The sequence below is a fragment of the Notothenia coriiceps genome, unplaced genomic scaffold (genome assembly GCF_000735185.1).
Source record: "Notothenia coriiceps isolate Sejong01 unplaced genomic scaffold, NC01 NC01_scaffold00024489, whole genome shotgun sequence".
In the NCBI taxonomy this organism is placed as follows: Eukaryota; Metazoa; Chordata; class Actinopteri; order Perciformes; family Nototheniidae; genus Notothenia; species Notothenia coriiceps.
The window spans coordinates 24,308-40,332 of record NW_011357190.1 but is presented as its reverse complement, the minus strand read 5'-3'; the positions used below and the strand labels follow the sequence as shown (position 1 = coordinate 40,332).

The 16,025-nt window shown below is 39.8% G+C and overlaps 1 protein-coding gene across 1 annotated transcript; it reads left to right on the top strand.

Moving 5' to 3' along the window:
* Window positions 1-4,651: 4,651 nt before the first annotated feature.
* Window positions 4,652-15,401, top strand: acbd3 (acyl-Coenzyme A binding domain containing 3). The gene is made up of 8 exons (XM_010782252.1): window positions 4,652-4,956; window positions 6,643-6,784; window positions 7,162-7,302; window positions 7,532-7,690; window positions 7,929-8,103; window positions 8,567-8,813; window positions 9,840-10,127; window positions 13,043-15,401. The coding sequence occupies exons 1-8, from the start codon at window positions 4,689-4,691 to the stop codon at window positions 13,255-13,257; spliced, it is 1,635 nt and encodes a 544-aa protein (XP_010780554.1). The 5' UTR covers window positions 4,652-4,688; the 3' UTR covers window positions 13,258-15,401.
* Window positions 15,402-16,025: the final 624 nt, after the last annotated feature.

The window sequence follows — 16,025 nt, the reverse complement described above, 5'->3', positions numbered from 1 at the left end:
TGAAAAATCTCTCAACATCTTTGACTGATCTTTTAATGTACCTGAATTCTGGACTCAGGAAGCCCGGTCAGAGCCTCCAGCCTCTCCCTGAGGTAGATGTCAGGATATTTAGTATCCGAGTAAACTTTCTCCAGCACCTCGATTTGCTGCTGGGTGAAGTTAGTCCTCTTTCTCCTGTGGGTCAGTATTGCCACGCATTTCTCTGCCTTTGGCGCAGAGTTTGCAGGGTTGAAGTAGTTGGTCACATCTGGAGCTCCATAATCTGGAAAGAAAGCGTGCAGAAATAAGTAAGAGCCAAAGAAACATGACGAAGGACATGTTTCTTGCACAGGAAGCAGCTGCAAAGTCGTGATGGACTGTTGCCAGTGGTGTAGGCTACTTAATAGCTTTTGCAAAATGCAGTCTTATTCTTATTCCTTGCCACCTACCTGAGTTCACCGTGCTGTTTGTCTGCAAAGGTCCCTCGTGATACATCTGGAAATTATACAGATCCCCGACTCGCATATTCCCATGAGCTGAAGACATGTTCCTCCTCGTATTATTTCCAGCGTCTGTCTGAGTTTGAGAGGTGCGCTGCTCGCTGGGGTTAAATCCCCCCGGCGATCAAAGGTGACGCTGGCTATGTGTGAATGGGGCAGCCATCGGGGCCGGCTGGCACTGCAGCGGCCGTGCGCAAACTTCAGACGTCTGCAGGCCTCCGGAGGTGTGAAGGCCTCGCACCTGGGACGGTGGAGCGGCCGCAGGTCTCTTAAAAGGGCTTTAATGGAATCTGCATGCTCAATACACATTGGCAGTGAAAACATTTATCCGCTTTGGAATGGGTGAAGTAATAATGGACATGTAGCCTTCAAAGACAGTAGGAAACTGCTATTTCCTCAACGGGTAACCCTCACACGGACTGCTGTTTGTTGCTGTGAATACATATTATTGCTCTATCATATGGTCTCCGGTCAAAGTCTTTATGCTGTGAAAAGTATTTATTTCCATGTATTTAACTGAATGTATGCGTAATTTGCGAAGACTGTACGCTATGTACAGTTTCCTGCTATGTGTTTGAAATGTGTGTGTAGGCCTACATAATAACAGGCAAGATTCAAATATCACATTAGCTCAGCATTAAGATTTTATTACATGTTTTGTTTTTATTTTAAGAAAAATAATATCATTCAATATGTAGTTAGGTTTATTCTGAATGATTCTGCATCTCGGCCTTTATTCTACAAGGATTATACTTTGTCTTGGTGATTGTTTTTCCATAAATGTAAAAAAAATGTTATTTTTGAAGAACATATTCAGGTCTTTGAAGGTCTACTCCACACTGGTGTATACAATATATGCTTCCTGCCCCCTTTCAGTGGCAACAAAGTTAATCTCAATACACAAACCTAAAAAGTAAGCAGGAGTGGGCACTTGTTATTGAATGGCTCAACTTCAATTGATTCAGGAGGGATCAAGTCAATAGGTCAGGTAGAACCACAGACAGACTAATTTGTTTACACATATTTGGACAATAATGATCTCAGGTGGGCAGTTTACAGTAAACCTCTTCTTATGTCTCTATATTATCTTGTGGCATGTTCCTTTTCCCCCTGTATATATGAATTATGTTGTCTTGTCATCTTGTTTTCTATCTTAGATTCTGGATTTTGATTGCCTTATAATATTTCTGTTTAAATATAAAGCTCTTTATTTTTGGAGGGGCTATATATAAAGCTTTCATTATAGATTCAAGATATAAGGCTTTATTGTCATGTGTACAGTATGGATATGACAATGAAAAACTAAAGTCCCTGGCTCTTCCAACAATGCAACATAATATGACATAAAATAAACAAAACCAATAATAATAGTGCAAGAAATAGCAGAATAGATATAACAATTATAAGTATTATACATAATGGTTGCATAGCTTGTGTCCTACGTCAGAGGGATTTTTTGTTATTTACATATGGGCAATTATAGATTCAATTTCGTGCATCGTAGTTAATTGCGTTGGGTGTGGGGAGACACTATTGCATATAAAATGCGTTCCAGATCTTTACTGCATCATCATATGATTTATTTGATGCAGCTGTGACTGGTTTAAGTCATTGTGGAGTAGATTGTATGAAGTTAAACTTGCAATGCACAAAGAGACCTGTAACACAGACTAAAAAAAAACACCAACAGTTTTCTCTGGTTATATTGGTTGAGCTCTGTGGGAAAATAACTTGACAGCCATCGTGTCATTTCAAATCCAAAACATCCCTTTTTGATCTCTGTACTCTGACACATACAGCATTGTTCAGGTAGGATGTTCAGGTAAAGACATTCACAGTTCACAGACTGCTTTGTCTTTGAGCCCTAATTGGGTATTGCCTGTGTGCACAGACCAGATTGCTATGCTAAAATCAGGCTGTTGAAGTTCCTGATCTTTGTAATGGACTATGACAAGGTTTTCTGAGAGCTGAAATGAACAGCAATGCTTCATCGGTCATCTGTGGCTTCAAAGCTCTTCAGGCATGAAAATATGATGTATGTAAAGTTTATTGTTAAAATCCTGTGATTCACGCTCTACCTTTTCTTTCAATTTATATTTAAATCTGTTATTAAACCATGGTGTACTTATATGTTATTTGTTATTTTTACCTATTGTGTTTTTATTATAACGTCTTCCCACTTTTTTATATAATATGTTAGTCTACTATTTATTATTAATCTGCACTCTTGCTGTTGTTAAAATGTCCCTGTTGCAGGACAAATGAAGGACTTCTGATTCTAAAAGTATAGCATTATCCAATTCCACACACCACATTATTTATAGTCTAAGCTACTTGCTATGATGTCCCTGGATGGGCCCTTAAAATGCATAAAACACAAACACTCTACATTAGGTACATACACAAAACACACAACTTAAAAAATGTACACGAAAATAAACATAACATAACAGGAAATGAGCTAATACTGACTGATCCCTCTTACAAAATGTTCAGTTGAAGTGATCCCAGTCATGATCCAGTTGAGATCGTTTCCAGATGTTGATCACCCGAACAGAAAAAGCTGTTTGTCCAAATGGAGATTTACATGAGGGCACCTTACAGTTCCTGATGGACCTTTATTTTATAATTGAGTGCAAAACTATGAGTGGAACCACAAGATCACTGAGCACATGTTAGGCCTTGTTATGTGGGCATTCATGGATATCTTTACACCGATGACATTTAAATATGTTCAATTTCCTAAGACTAAAGAGATGATGTGATCTTATTACTTCATTGTATATCATGAGAGGTTTGTTTATTGTAGATGTTGCTTTGACCAAAATAAGATATAAAAGATCATCGTTTATTACTGTCACAGTTGTACATTTGCAGTGTTACAGCTGCAAGAATAGACCTGTTCAAAAGAGGCGTTCCTTAAAAAATCCACATGTAATATTTACTAACCAGTAGAAAAAAGGCTTAGAACATTTTACAAATTGGCTTTTATGTTAGAAAATCACAGAATGCACAGGCAGCATGAAATAGAAGCTCTCGTAAGTTAAGAAGTATCATGAATGTGAATGTGAAGTCAGCATTGCTGTTATTACGCATGTTTAATTTTGGTGTTTTTATTAAGTCAGCATTTTTAAAATGGCATCCCATGACATTTTATTTTGACAAAATAGATTAAAAATAATGCTGGTATATTGTAGTTAACAGCCTACACTTTAAAACATCAAACAGTCAAAACACTTTGGGTTTTCTACTGGCCATTTCCAGTTGGCAGCTTACTGTAGACACAAACAAAAGCATGTTCACACCTTTCAAGTCTGACCAATGTTTAGCCCACAGTTTGACCTGACCACTATACATTTAACCTGCAGACAGACAGGTAAACTATCCTCACAAGTTTGCAGGTACATGTTAAAATGTCATTGTCTTATGGGCCGTTGGTATAAGTTTGGCAGTTGTGTATTTGAGGGATGTTTTATAGTTACTTTACTTATAATTCTTTGTAAAGACTCATAGCAATCACAAGCAGAAGATGAGTATGATGATAGTGTGTGTACATATCTTCTAAGCAAACAATCGTAAACATTATTTGAATTCATTTCATTAATATAAAAGCTGGATAGAAAAGGTCCCTCGCCTAATACATTGACAATAAGTGTTAGTTTATTACAGGAAATATGACATTGCTGAAAAAAAACATTTCAGTACAGGAAATGCTGATGATATATTTGAGGTATTTTAGCTTTGGTGTCTTTGTTACATAGTTTGACCATCATGTTTATTTTACAGCTTTAATTACCCCATTAAATGGATCCCAAAATGTTTATGTTTTTATAAAAAGGACTGCAAGACAAAAAATAATACTATCATATTTAAACTTCAAAATATTAATATTGTTAACAGCGCAATCTATTTTATATATAAAAAGTCATTTCAAATTCCACAATAACATATTTTCATGATAAAATAAACCGTTGAATAAAAAAAATAAAAAAACGTTATGCATTGTATAAAAAACAAAAAACAAAAGCATTCAAAGGAAATTCCGATTTATAACACTCCCAATTGTTAAAAAGTAAATAATTTGTGTAAATATTGATCTAATCTGTTAATGCGACGTCATTATTTACATCGAGGGAAGAAAAAACCTCCCGGAACTTCCGCCAAGACTAAACGGAAGTAGGTACGTGGCCGCTTCAGCTGACAGTCTACATGATGGCGACAGAGGTTCAGAGCGGCGACCTCGACAGTGCTACTTCCAGCCGGCTCGAAGTGTCTATCGATGGCCTCACCCTCAGTCCCGACCCGGAGGACGAGCAGCTCCAGGCCCAGGAGCCGGAGCCCGAAGCCGCGGAGCCCGAGACCGACACACCGGCTGCAGCGGGAGGGGAAGATGGAGAGACAGCCAGATCAGCCATAGAGAGGAAATGGGGCTTTCCTCTGCTGGAGCTGTATGGAATGGGCCTTCAATTCTTCAAAGGTATTTTACATGTGTTATAAATCTCACGCATGTCACGTAAAGAAGCAGATAGCAGGAAGAACCGACTTAAATACGTGTCACCCGTTCGGTGGAGTTAGCCGTTTGCTAACGTTAGCTGTTAGCTGTCACCGGGGCTGCTGCTGTCAGCCGCAACATTTCTTTAGCTTCAAAGCTAACCAGCAGTCAGCGCAGCTAACAGGCTGCTAGCTGGTTGTTAAAGGGTAAAAATAAGCACGCCACTTCCGAGTGTGTCAATACGTGGCCTCAAAACAATATCATCAAGATTTCCCCCTTGTGTTGTGTACCTTCTTTGTACTTTTATTTGTGTTTTGGAAAGAATAACCTGGCTTGTCAAGCGACTGCTTCATCAGCTGTAATGTAAGACGCTGTTCATGCTAACGTAATGGTGCCTCATAGTGATTTGTTTGTGGGCTTTAAACACGCCCTGCCCTGTCATTGATGCGGCTAAAGGGAGCCTGCATGTCAGCTGCTTACACATATCTTTCTCTGATCAGTTAGACGCTGACAGATCACCACTGTGCCTTAGAAGTTGGTTATTCCTTGCATTACATAGTCTGATCTGAGCTCAACCCATTTTTATCCGCTAAAAGCCACGTTTCCAGTTCCCACAGGGTTGAATGACCACTGGAACTGTTTTACAGTTTAACTGCCTACGCATCTGATCCGTGCACATGCCACTCCCTTACTGCTACACCTCCAACAGGAAATCCAATACAAAGCACAAGTTGGTAGCATGACAGCATGTTTTTGTTTTCTATGCATAGATCTGGAATAATTTTTCATCCAAGCAGTCTGAGTTATTGGCAGCACTATTAAGACAACATTAACAACAGTGTTATCACATAACATAGGGGGCGTGTGGTGTAGTGGGTTGTAGGTGTTCGGATCAGGGGGTCACAGGTTCAAACCCCACTGCAGTCAGCATGTCGTTGTGTCCCTGGGCAAGACACTTCACCCCAAATTGCTCCTGTGGGGATTGCCCACAGTATGTAAGTCGCTTTGGATAAAAGCGTCTAACAAGTAACATGTAATAACCTTTGCATACTTTGTGCTGCTTAAAAAAAATGGTATTTATGTTGAGTTTCAAGATCTCATTTGAATTCAAGAGGTAGCAAGTCCAAACAGCATTGTGTTTAAACAAGTGTATCAGCCTTGATGTCTTTTGGACTTAGAAGAAATGTATTTATAAGAAATATGGATATATAGTGTATTCCACACTTGGTTGCTCCACTTGCCTTTACCTTTCAGACATCCTCAAAAGGTACGTTCATTAAAAAAAATTGGCATTGCTACTGGTTATATAAGAGCAAAGCACTTGTGATGATTGTGCAAACAGGTTTGTATCTGGTCCCACTACACTGTGCAAGAGTAATCTCTGCTTTGTATTTGTAGTCATGTGTTTGAAGTCAAGTAGGGTGAGGTCTAATTGCGTAACCTGTAGGCCTTCACATAGAAAGTTGGACGTTTCTCTCGGATTGAAGTCACAAGGATTTTATGAGGTAACACTCTAGACAATGTAATAGCCTAAATGCTATTACTGTTGTTACTAGCATAGTGTACCATGATGACACAAGGCTGTGTTGTAGCATTCACAACCCCTTTTAACTGCTGGGTGTAAAAAAACAAATGAATGCAAATTCATTGCTCCCACATTGCTGTTCTCAGATAAAGATGGAAAGGCCTTTCACCCGACATATGAGGAGAAGCTTCGGCTGGTGGCTCTGCACAAACAGGTGTTACTGGGTCCTTATAATCCTGATGCTTCACCGGAGGTCGGTTTCTTTGATGTCCTGGGCAGCGACCGCAGGTAACCCCAGCAGACATCTGGTTTTGTGCGTCCCAGTGTGTTTTCCCTTTGAAAAATGGTAGTTGTTTCAGCTATTTGGTGTCAAAATAGTTAAATAAACTAAAAATGCTATTGGCCTTTTCCACTCACATATATTCCATTATTGCACAAATGTAATGACACACAGATTTTAAGATTGAGTTCACTTAGAGTTTCTTTATGTTATTAATTAACAATGGTGTTTACAAATGCTACACATTTTAATTCCTCTTTTTTGCTATTATTAAATATGAACGTGTCTAGAAAGGAGTAAACAAAACAAGAACGTAATGACTGAGCCCATTTTGCCCAGTTGCCTATGTTATTTATCCTCACCTTCAATCTTGCTCTGCTTGCAGGAAAGAGTGGGCTTCCCTAGGTAACATGGAGAAGGAGGAGGCCATGGTGGAGTTTGTCAAGATGCTGAACAAGTGCTGTAACCTCTTTGCTCCATACGTCACTTCACACAAGATCGAAAAGGAGGAGCAGGAAAGAAAAAGGTAAGGTACCCGACTCCAGTTCCAGAGGAGGATCTCTCTGCTTCAGTGTCTAGATACAGAATTAGTTCGGCCTATATGCATCCAGAGAACCTGTGAAAGTAGTAGTGATTTTTTAGTTTACTGACATTTGTATTGACTAAGATTTATTGACTACAGTCTATGAAATGTTGTAAGGAATTTTACCATTTGCATAATTTACAATATCCTTCATGTCATTGCTCTACCCCAGGAAAGAAGAGGAGGAGCGTCAGCGTCTGGAGGAGGAGGAGAGGGAGCGACAAAGACAGGAGGAGGAGAGAAGGAGGCTTGAGGAGGAGGAAAGGCTGAGGAGAGAGGAAGAGGAAAGGAGACATGCAGAGGACGAACGGCTACGGATTGAGCAGCAGAAGTATGTTTATCTGCACCGCTGTCTTTTGCAAATGCTACATTTTGCATGATTATTAAAATTCTCTGACATTGCTATTTGCAAGGTCCTTGCTCGGCTGATACCTGCTAAAAAAAAGAGACAATGCCTCCTCTATCACTCTTCTCTCTAAGATACAATCCTACAGTTGTCCAACATTCCCTCCTCTCCATTTCCTGTATTTTCTTCCTCACCAACTCTGGCCCTGTTTCCTGGTTTTCAGACAACAGATAATGGCGGCTTTGAATGCGCAGACGGCAGTGCAGTTCCAACAGTACGCTGCTCAGCAATACCCCAACAGCCCGGAGCAACAGCTGGGCCTCATCCGTCAGCTGCAGGAGCAACACTACCAGCAGTACATGCAGCAGCTCTACCAGGTGCAGCTTGCCCAGCAACAGGTAGCTGTTGTGTCATCACTAGCATGGATAGACTTCCAGTGATTGATTTGTTGTTTTTTAGATTTACCATTTAATTTGGAATTTAGATATTTGCAAGATAAAGCATTCATTTCTATGAAAGAACATAATCTATTTACACACTTGATTGTTAGGTACACACAATAAAGCATTTGCAACAAAGGTCTTGCACCAAATTGCAATTTCAGATACTTTCAAAGGGTTTACAAAAGATGAAAACAACATTTGTTTAAAAGTTAAGCTTCTTAAATAATCGAGGTATCTTCTGATATGCTTAATCTCAAGTGAACTCGTCAGGAGGAAAATTCAAGATATCAAAGTGCAGCCCTAAATGTAGCCCATATCAAATCACGACTCATCATTCCAAAAGCGTTGTAGTAACATAACAATCTTGGTTTAAGTCCCTAGTATGTCCTAACTCAGTGTTGTCCTCCTTTGGTCCCAGGCGGCCTTACAGAAGCAGCAGATGCAGGCGGATTCGATGGTGCAGGGCTCCCTTGAATCCAGCGGCTTCAGTAGTGGTGAACCCCTCGTCGCCTCAGCAGCAGGACCGATGTGTGCAGCTTCACCTCCTGCCGGGGAAGAAGCCCCTACCATCAATGGAGGCCAGTCAGACTCGTACTCTGAGAGCATGGACCGGGAGCCTGAGCCCGAGCCGGCAGAGGAGGTCTCAGAGAACGGCCCTTTATTAGGTTGGTGGGCTGTCGTTTTTCTCATTTATTAAAACACAGAAACAACTGGAAGGAATCTAAGCTCAAACTAACAAAGCTTTATACCAGAACTTGAAACCTGATTCTTATCTGCTGTGTCCTTGTTGATGTGACCTGAAGGGCAGGAAGGAGAGGAGCTCCAACAAGTGATACATGATAGGCTGCTATCATCCAGCCACACATTGTGCTTTCACAAGAGTAGGCACTCGCACCAGCAATGAACAAGGCCTTGGTCTGATTCCAAAACATACATCCTGAGCCAAATGAATTCCCTATGCGTGGCTCACCACTCTCAAAACAATGTTTTGAGGAAAGATGGATGGTCAGCCAGCACTGCAGAAATAAACTTTTGACATTTGGCACACATGCTCTCTTTGACACACACACACACACACACACACACACACACACACACACACACACACACACACACACACACACACACACACACACAGAAGTCCTAATAAGATATTGTTCTATATTGATATTGATCCTGCCGACCGTTACTCGGACAATAGAGGCTGACTTTGGGGCTGGCATGTTGCCCTCTACAGCTGTGAGCTGACACACACACACACACACACACACACACACACACCATGTATACATCACTTCAGGGGACATTACATTGACTTACATGCATTTCCTGGAGACTTATCCTAACCTTAACCATAACCAACACATGCCTAACCCTAACCATTACCCTTACCCTAACCAAGTCTTCACCCTAAAATGAATGATTCCCCTCATGGGGACCTCCATTTTGTCCCCATAAGGGAGGCCAGTCCCCACACGTGACTGTAAACAGATTTAGGTCCCCACAAGTATAGTAATGCTAGGCCACACACACACACACACACACACTCACTCGTGTAAACATATGGCTTGTTAGTTGAGCTAGATTGGCATTTAGTCTGTTTGCTGGAAAAAAACCATCTAAAAAGGACAGCTGTATAAGCAGATTTCGCAACAGATTCTAACATGTAATTTTGTGTTCATTGCTCACAGCTGACTCCCCACCAGTCATCGCCGCCCCCTCCATGTGGACACGGCCACAGATCAAGGACTTCAAGGAGAAGATCCGGCAGGACGCAGACAGTGTGATCACGGTGGGCCGCGGTGAGGTGGTGACAGTGAGGGTGCCCACCCACGAGGAGGGCGCCTACCTGTTCTGGGAGTTTGCCACGGACTATTACGACATCGGCTTTGGGGTCTTCTTCGAGTGGACGGACGCTTCTACTGCCTCTGTCAGCGTGCACGTGTCAGAATCCAGTGATGAGGACGACGATGAAGAAGGTGAGATATGTTTGAATATACCTGCAGTGTTTCTGATTTATAAACAAAACTAAATAAAAACCAAATTGGCAGGCGTGACATGACCTTTAGTGGTGGTTGTTTAAATAAACAAAAGGAAAAAATATAAAACTTTTACTAGCCATTCCCTTAGTTACACTAATGCATATACAAGAAAAATACACCATTATTTCATTGTTTCTCTTTTGATCTAAGGTTCAGAGCCATTTGCTATGGTGACTATATACTACATACAATTAATTACATAATAAGTAATGGTGGTTATTGAGCTTCATCTTTAAGTGGCTGCTTTGAATAAGAATGTATGTTTTATTGATTTACCTACTTTACTCATTGGCCAATGAAGAGTTGTTTAACTTCTTTTCAGATATTATATTCTTATCTCAAGTTCAGAACTTTACTACGCCATAGATAAACATCACAGTTGTAACGGAGGAATTCCTGCTTGTGTTCTTACGGTGGAAACCAGAGCAGTGGTGTGAAAAGAAAGGAAGGGAGGCAATATGTGAAGATAAAAGACAGTTTTATGCAGTGGAATTGGCTTGGTTTTGTTAACAGCAATTACACCTGTCCTTCTAAACGTTGCTTCTAATTGTCAGCTGGAGTAGCAGTAGCATTTTTGTGTTTAGTGCAGGGCTCGACATTATAATTGGCCCGCTGGCCCAGAAGCACTATTTAGACACCCCGGGCCAGCATAACGTACTTTCCACTTGCCCGCTCGGGCCACAAAAAATATTGCTTTAAAAAAAAGAATTGTCCTGTGGTATTGGTATTTTGATTGGCAATTTAGTTAAATTGTTTCGTTTATTAACGCTACAACATAGCGTTTTGTGAGTCGGTTGTCGTTTTAGGGTGAAAAGCAAACAGCTTTTGTCGATGGTCATTCAGCAGACTGACATCTGCACGCAGGCACGAACCATCGCCGACCCACCCATTATGATTGAGTCTGAGATTTTGAATGTCATTTAAAACAATGATGATTACTCCTTTTATTTACTTATTATCACCCTTTTATCTTATTTTATTCTTTTTACTTATTTATTTTTATTTATTGCTTTTTATTCTTTTTACGATGTTAGCACTTCGGGATTTGAATGCAAATATGAAGTGCTTTATAAATTAAAGCCATTATTATTATTATTATTACAGCTGTTTGCTGCGGAGCGGAGCGCGAGCAGGCTCCCGTGAGCGGGAGTGCGCTCCTTCACTACAGACTATCGCGCCACCTAACCATTCGCCATTAATGTTTTTAATACCAGCGGTAACCGGCCAAGCGCCGGGCAAAAAACAATCTTCAAATAAAAGAAAGTCACCGGAGGAGTTAAAGGAGAGTGACAGGGAGCATGAGAAGAAGAGGGAGAGAAAGTTTCAGCCAGCTTGATCGAAGGAGTTGGCTTCTAGTGGTGCAGTGACGCGTCCTAAAACCCTTTTATAATCTATCCATTAGATTTATGATTTGAAAAATGATAAAAGTAGGGTAGACATGTGGAGATTATCCGGCTGAACAAAACGTGCATTTATCAAACAGGTTTGTTTTCCACAGACCTTATTTCCAGCTATTTTCCAAAACCCTTTGGAGAAATCCCATTGCTTTCTGTCGAGGGAACCAGCAGCTTACTTCCTGGTTTTAGGACGCGTCACTGCACCTCTCAATATGATGCCAATATAAACAAGGTCTTCTGTCGGCTCTGTACATCAATGCCGACCTATGCTGACAAGTAAGTGAAGAGTAGAAAATATAAAGGTATTGGCTTTAGGGAAATGTCCCAGCAGTTTAGGATAATCAAGGTTCTAATCTAATCTAATACATAGCCATTACATTTCTAACTCCTAATGACAGGAAGGCAGAAAGTGCATTATACAAATAATAATACTCATAATAATAGCTGACATTTTTTAACAATGACCACAGTATCATTATTTTAATAAACCGAATATGAACAATTGAGGAAATGAGGAAGAACTGATGATTCAAATGTTGTAGTACAAGTAGTAATGTAGTTAGCATAAATTACTATTGCAACAAATGTGTTCATTTTCTTCATTATAAGTCGATTTTTTTTGGACGAATGCTCCGGGCCAGTGGTTTCAATGGTGGGGCCAGTGGGAATACAATTCCACCGGGCCGGAGGGCCAGTGGCATTTTACCCTTAATGTCTACCCCTGATTTAGTGTAACAACACTTAATTTTGTGCATGATATTTTGTCACAATTTGTCATGAACCTTGTGTTAACCCCGGGTTAACAATGGTGCAACGTTATGCCAGTATTATATGTTATTATGTTAATGCCTTAATCCTCATGTGCAATGGGATTTCTTTTGCGAACACTGCACAGAACTTCGAATGGATTTTGGTTTGCTCAAATTAAATAATGTAATGTCCATTGTGTGATCAGGATTGTGGTAAAAAACTAACTCCATAATATTAAGGTTAATGATAGCGTTGTATATGGCTGCTTGATTATGGCACAAATCATAATCTCGATTATTTGGGTCAATAATTGATATCACGATTATTAAAAACGATTATCCATTTACTTTGAAAACATCAATTTATTGGAGAAAAAAAAATGTGAACAGTATGTTTTTAACAGTTGATTACCCTGAACTTTAAGTATAATTCAACTGAAAAACCAATAATAAAAAAAAATGTCATTTTAAAAATAAATAAATAATCGTTTTATTTCGATTACGTTGTTTTCGTAATCGTTGCAAGCCATAATCGTAATTGCGATTTAAAATACGATTTAATTGGGCAGGCCTAGCGTTGTATAACGATAGCGTTGTATAATGATAGCAAAGCCTTTTGTGTGTGTGCTATTCCTAATGATGAGACTCATTGGTGATTCCTTCCTGCTTTCTGTCTGAGCAAAACACATTGTTCTTGTGTCCTCAGCTGATCCCCCCAGTGAGGAAGAGAAAGCGAAGAAGGAGGCGGGGAAGCCCCAGGTGGATGAGATTGTGCCGGTGTACCGGCGGGACTGTCATGAGGAAGTGTATGCTGGCAGCCACCAGTACCCCGGCCGCGGAGTCTACCTGCTTAAGTTTGACAACTCCTATTCTCTCTGGCGCGCCAAGAGTGTTTACTACAGAGTCTACTACACCAGATAAGCCTGAAAACAGACACAGGGGAGCCAAGGAGTGTGTTCATATATATGTGTGTGTGAGATGTGTGTGTAGGTGAAGATTTGTATGATGGCAGCCTGTATGCTTGTGTGTGTGTGTGTGTGTGTGAAGGAGATACCAGATCTGTTCTGGACAAAACCACCAGAGGGTGACAAAGTGACACATCTGGAGCCCTAGATTTGATAATTGACTAATATGTGTGTACTTTGTGTGTATGCGTGTCTCATGATACACCCATGCTAGAGCCTGTCATCGAGCCCTTGGAAGAGGAGTGTGTATTCCTATTGTAAATCCATCACCGGTCCTCACTGCTCTCACATAGACCGAGCTGTAGGACTTCGCTCTCATATTGTATTCGACCACCTTTCCCCCTGGGCTCCTCTTCTGTCAGCACCCAGCCCTACACTGTCCAAAGTGGCCTTGTGGCTGCTTCTGCCCTGAGTGAGACGCTTTCATAGCCGTCAACGGAAACCAGGCAACCAAGCACTCTGCGAGCCAACGTTTCCTGTTTGGTCGTAATAGTGGTTTGTTGTTTATCCCACACGAACACAAGACAATATTGAAAATCGAATTATATTGCAAATGTACTTCATAACACTATGCCTCTGGTCCAAGAGAGCCTTTGCCAAGTCTCTCTCACACATTAAAAACACCGTTGTACACAAACCATCTTTTTGTTGTAAAACAGTAGTCTGTTATTCTCTCCCCTATTCACCATGCATATGTGAAGTTTTGAGAAAATGTTCAGTGGAAGTAGTGCTCTTTTTGGCTTATCTCTGGACAAAAACAGTCTGTCTTTCCCCTTTATTTCTTCATATAATATGATTGACAGAGAGCACCAGGAGTAGATATTTTGAAATGGGGTCTGCTGGCAAAATGCATGAAGGACAGGCAAGAAGTCATTCCATGGTTACTGTCATGAGTGTTAAGGAGTAAATATACAGTAGAATGAAATGCACATGGAAAAGTAGGCCCTAGGGCTTTATAAACTCAAGCATCTCAGTGTGTTATTCAGAATAAGACGTTAAAAAACATGATCAAATACATCATTTGTTCTCTCGTTTCTACATTACTGATTACATAAAATCACCCAGTTTCCTTTGCTAATTATTCTACATGATTGAATCAAGAAAAGGAGCTAGTATTACTACAAATGTTAGATCTTTATTAACCCCGGAGGTTTTTGTGTTTGAGTTATGAGATGCTGCACTCAGCTCTGACAAACAAATACTACTTAAAATAAAGAAAATCCATCTTTTGGAGGTCATGATACATTGTTACATCTCTGCGGCGCTCAAAAAACATCTAATTCCATACACAAAATGCAGTGTTGGTCTGTTTCTTTTTCCTTTCTGGTATGAATGAACTCAAATTGTCATCTCGATTAAGGTGTTGTGAATAAACTAAGATGATGTATTTGTTGGTGACGTGGTTGCTTACTTAACTCAGTTGGGACAACTTAGTGTAATCAACTTTTGTTTCTTAGTTAATTTGTTGCCATTCTTGAGTTTTTTTTTTTTCTGTTGTTCAGTTTCACATTTACATGTACATGCTTTATGTACCTACCACCTTGGTGCATTTCGAGCAGTGTGTTTTACTTTATCACTCATCGAGCTGTATTTGTACATTGTGTGTGTATGCAACCAATCTTTGAAGACACAGTGATGGAGAAACTTGCAAATTGAATAATCTTCCAATGACCTTGCTGAGTGTAAGTTGATATTATTTAATTAAAGGCCACTCCTGCCTCCCATCCATTCAGTGATTTGTAAAAACAAAATGGCTTAAACAAGCCATACAGTTCAAGAAAGTTCCCAAATGTTCTGATGTGTGATGTTTGTTTTTCTTATTGCTCACCAAATGGTTTGAGTTGACTTGTTCAAGCCTTGTATGTAAATAATTCTATAAATGAGTTTATGTATGGGTTTTTAGATGTGGAAGAAGGCTATGGTTTTGAGAATCAGTGCTCTGTAAAATATGGTGAATGAGATATATGTATACATTTTAACCCGAATGAAAGTCCAAAACTCGTAGAAAGTTTAAAACGGTAAGACTATTGACATTACAGACAGAAAAGCTCATCTTTTTGTATTGTTTTGACTTGATTAAACCTATGTTCATCTCTAAAATGGTTGTTTGCTTTTGTAATTTCACAATTTTTTATTTTGTCTGATGAAGCTTTAATGAATTCAAACCTTTAATTTATAAACTGCTTAAAAAACATACATTGTATCAGGAAAACCAAATGTGTATTTAATAAGAAAATATTCAAAATGCAAGGACATTAAGAATGGTATTGACATACTCTACTAATAAGTAGGCTACAACAGATGTAATGTTGTATTTAGTAATATTAGGCTTTAAAGTAAAACCAGAATAGATACAATTCCAAAATGAGTAAGGTACTATTACATTTAGAAACACGAACTGTGTACCCATTGGCACTGATTCACAGATAGGACTTTTTTTTACCACCATGTGACCCTAGAAGGACTCTGTACATTTCAATTGCTAACGATTCCATGGTGGAAATTAACTCAAAAGTGACCATCTAAAAAACTAAAATGTAGAGTTAAGCCGGTGGAATAATACCAGTGTAACCAATCGCTTTAGAGACTCTTGGTGCAGGAAAGGACAAATGCGGATATTACTCATTGTGAAACAGGATAACAGGAAAATATACATATGTTTCCATGATGCACATGGGAAGTTACTATGCTCAGAGGATAATTGTAGCAGAATTGTAACAATCT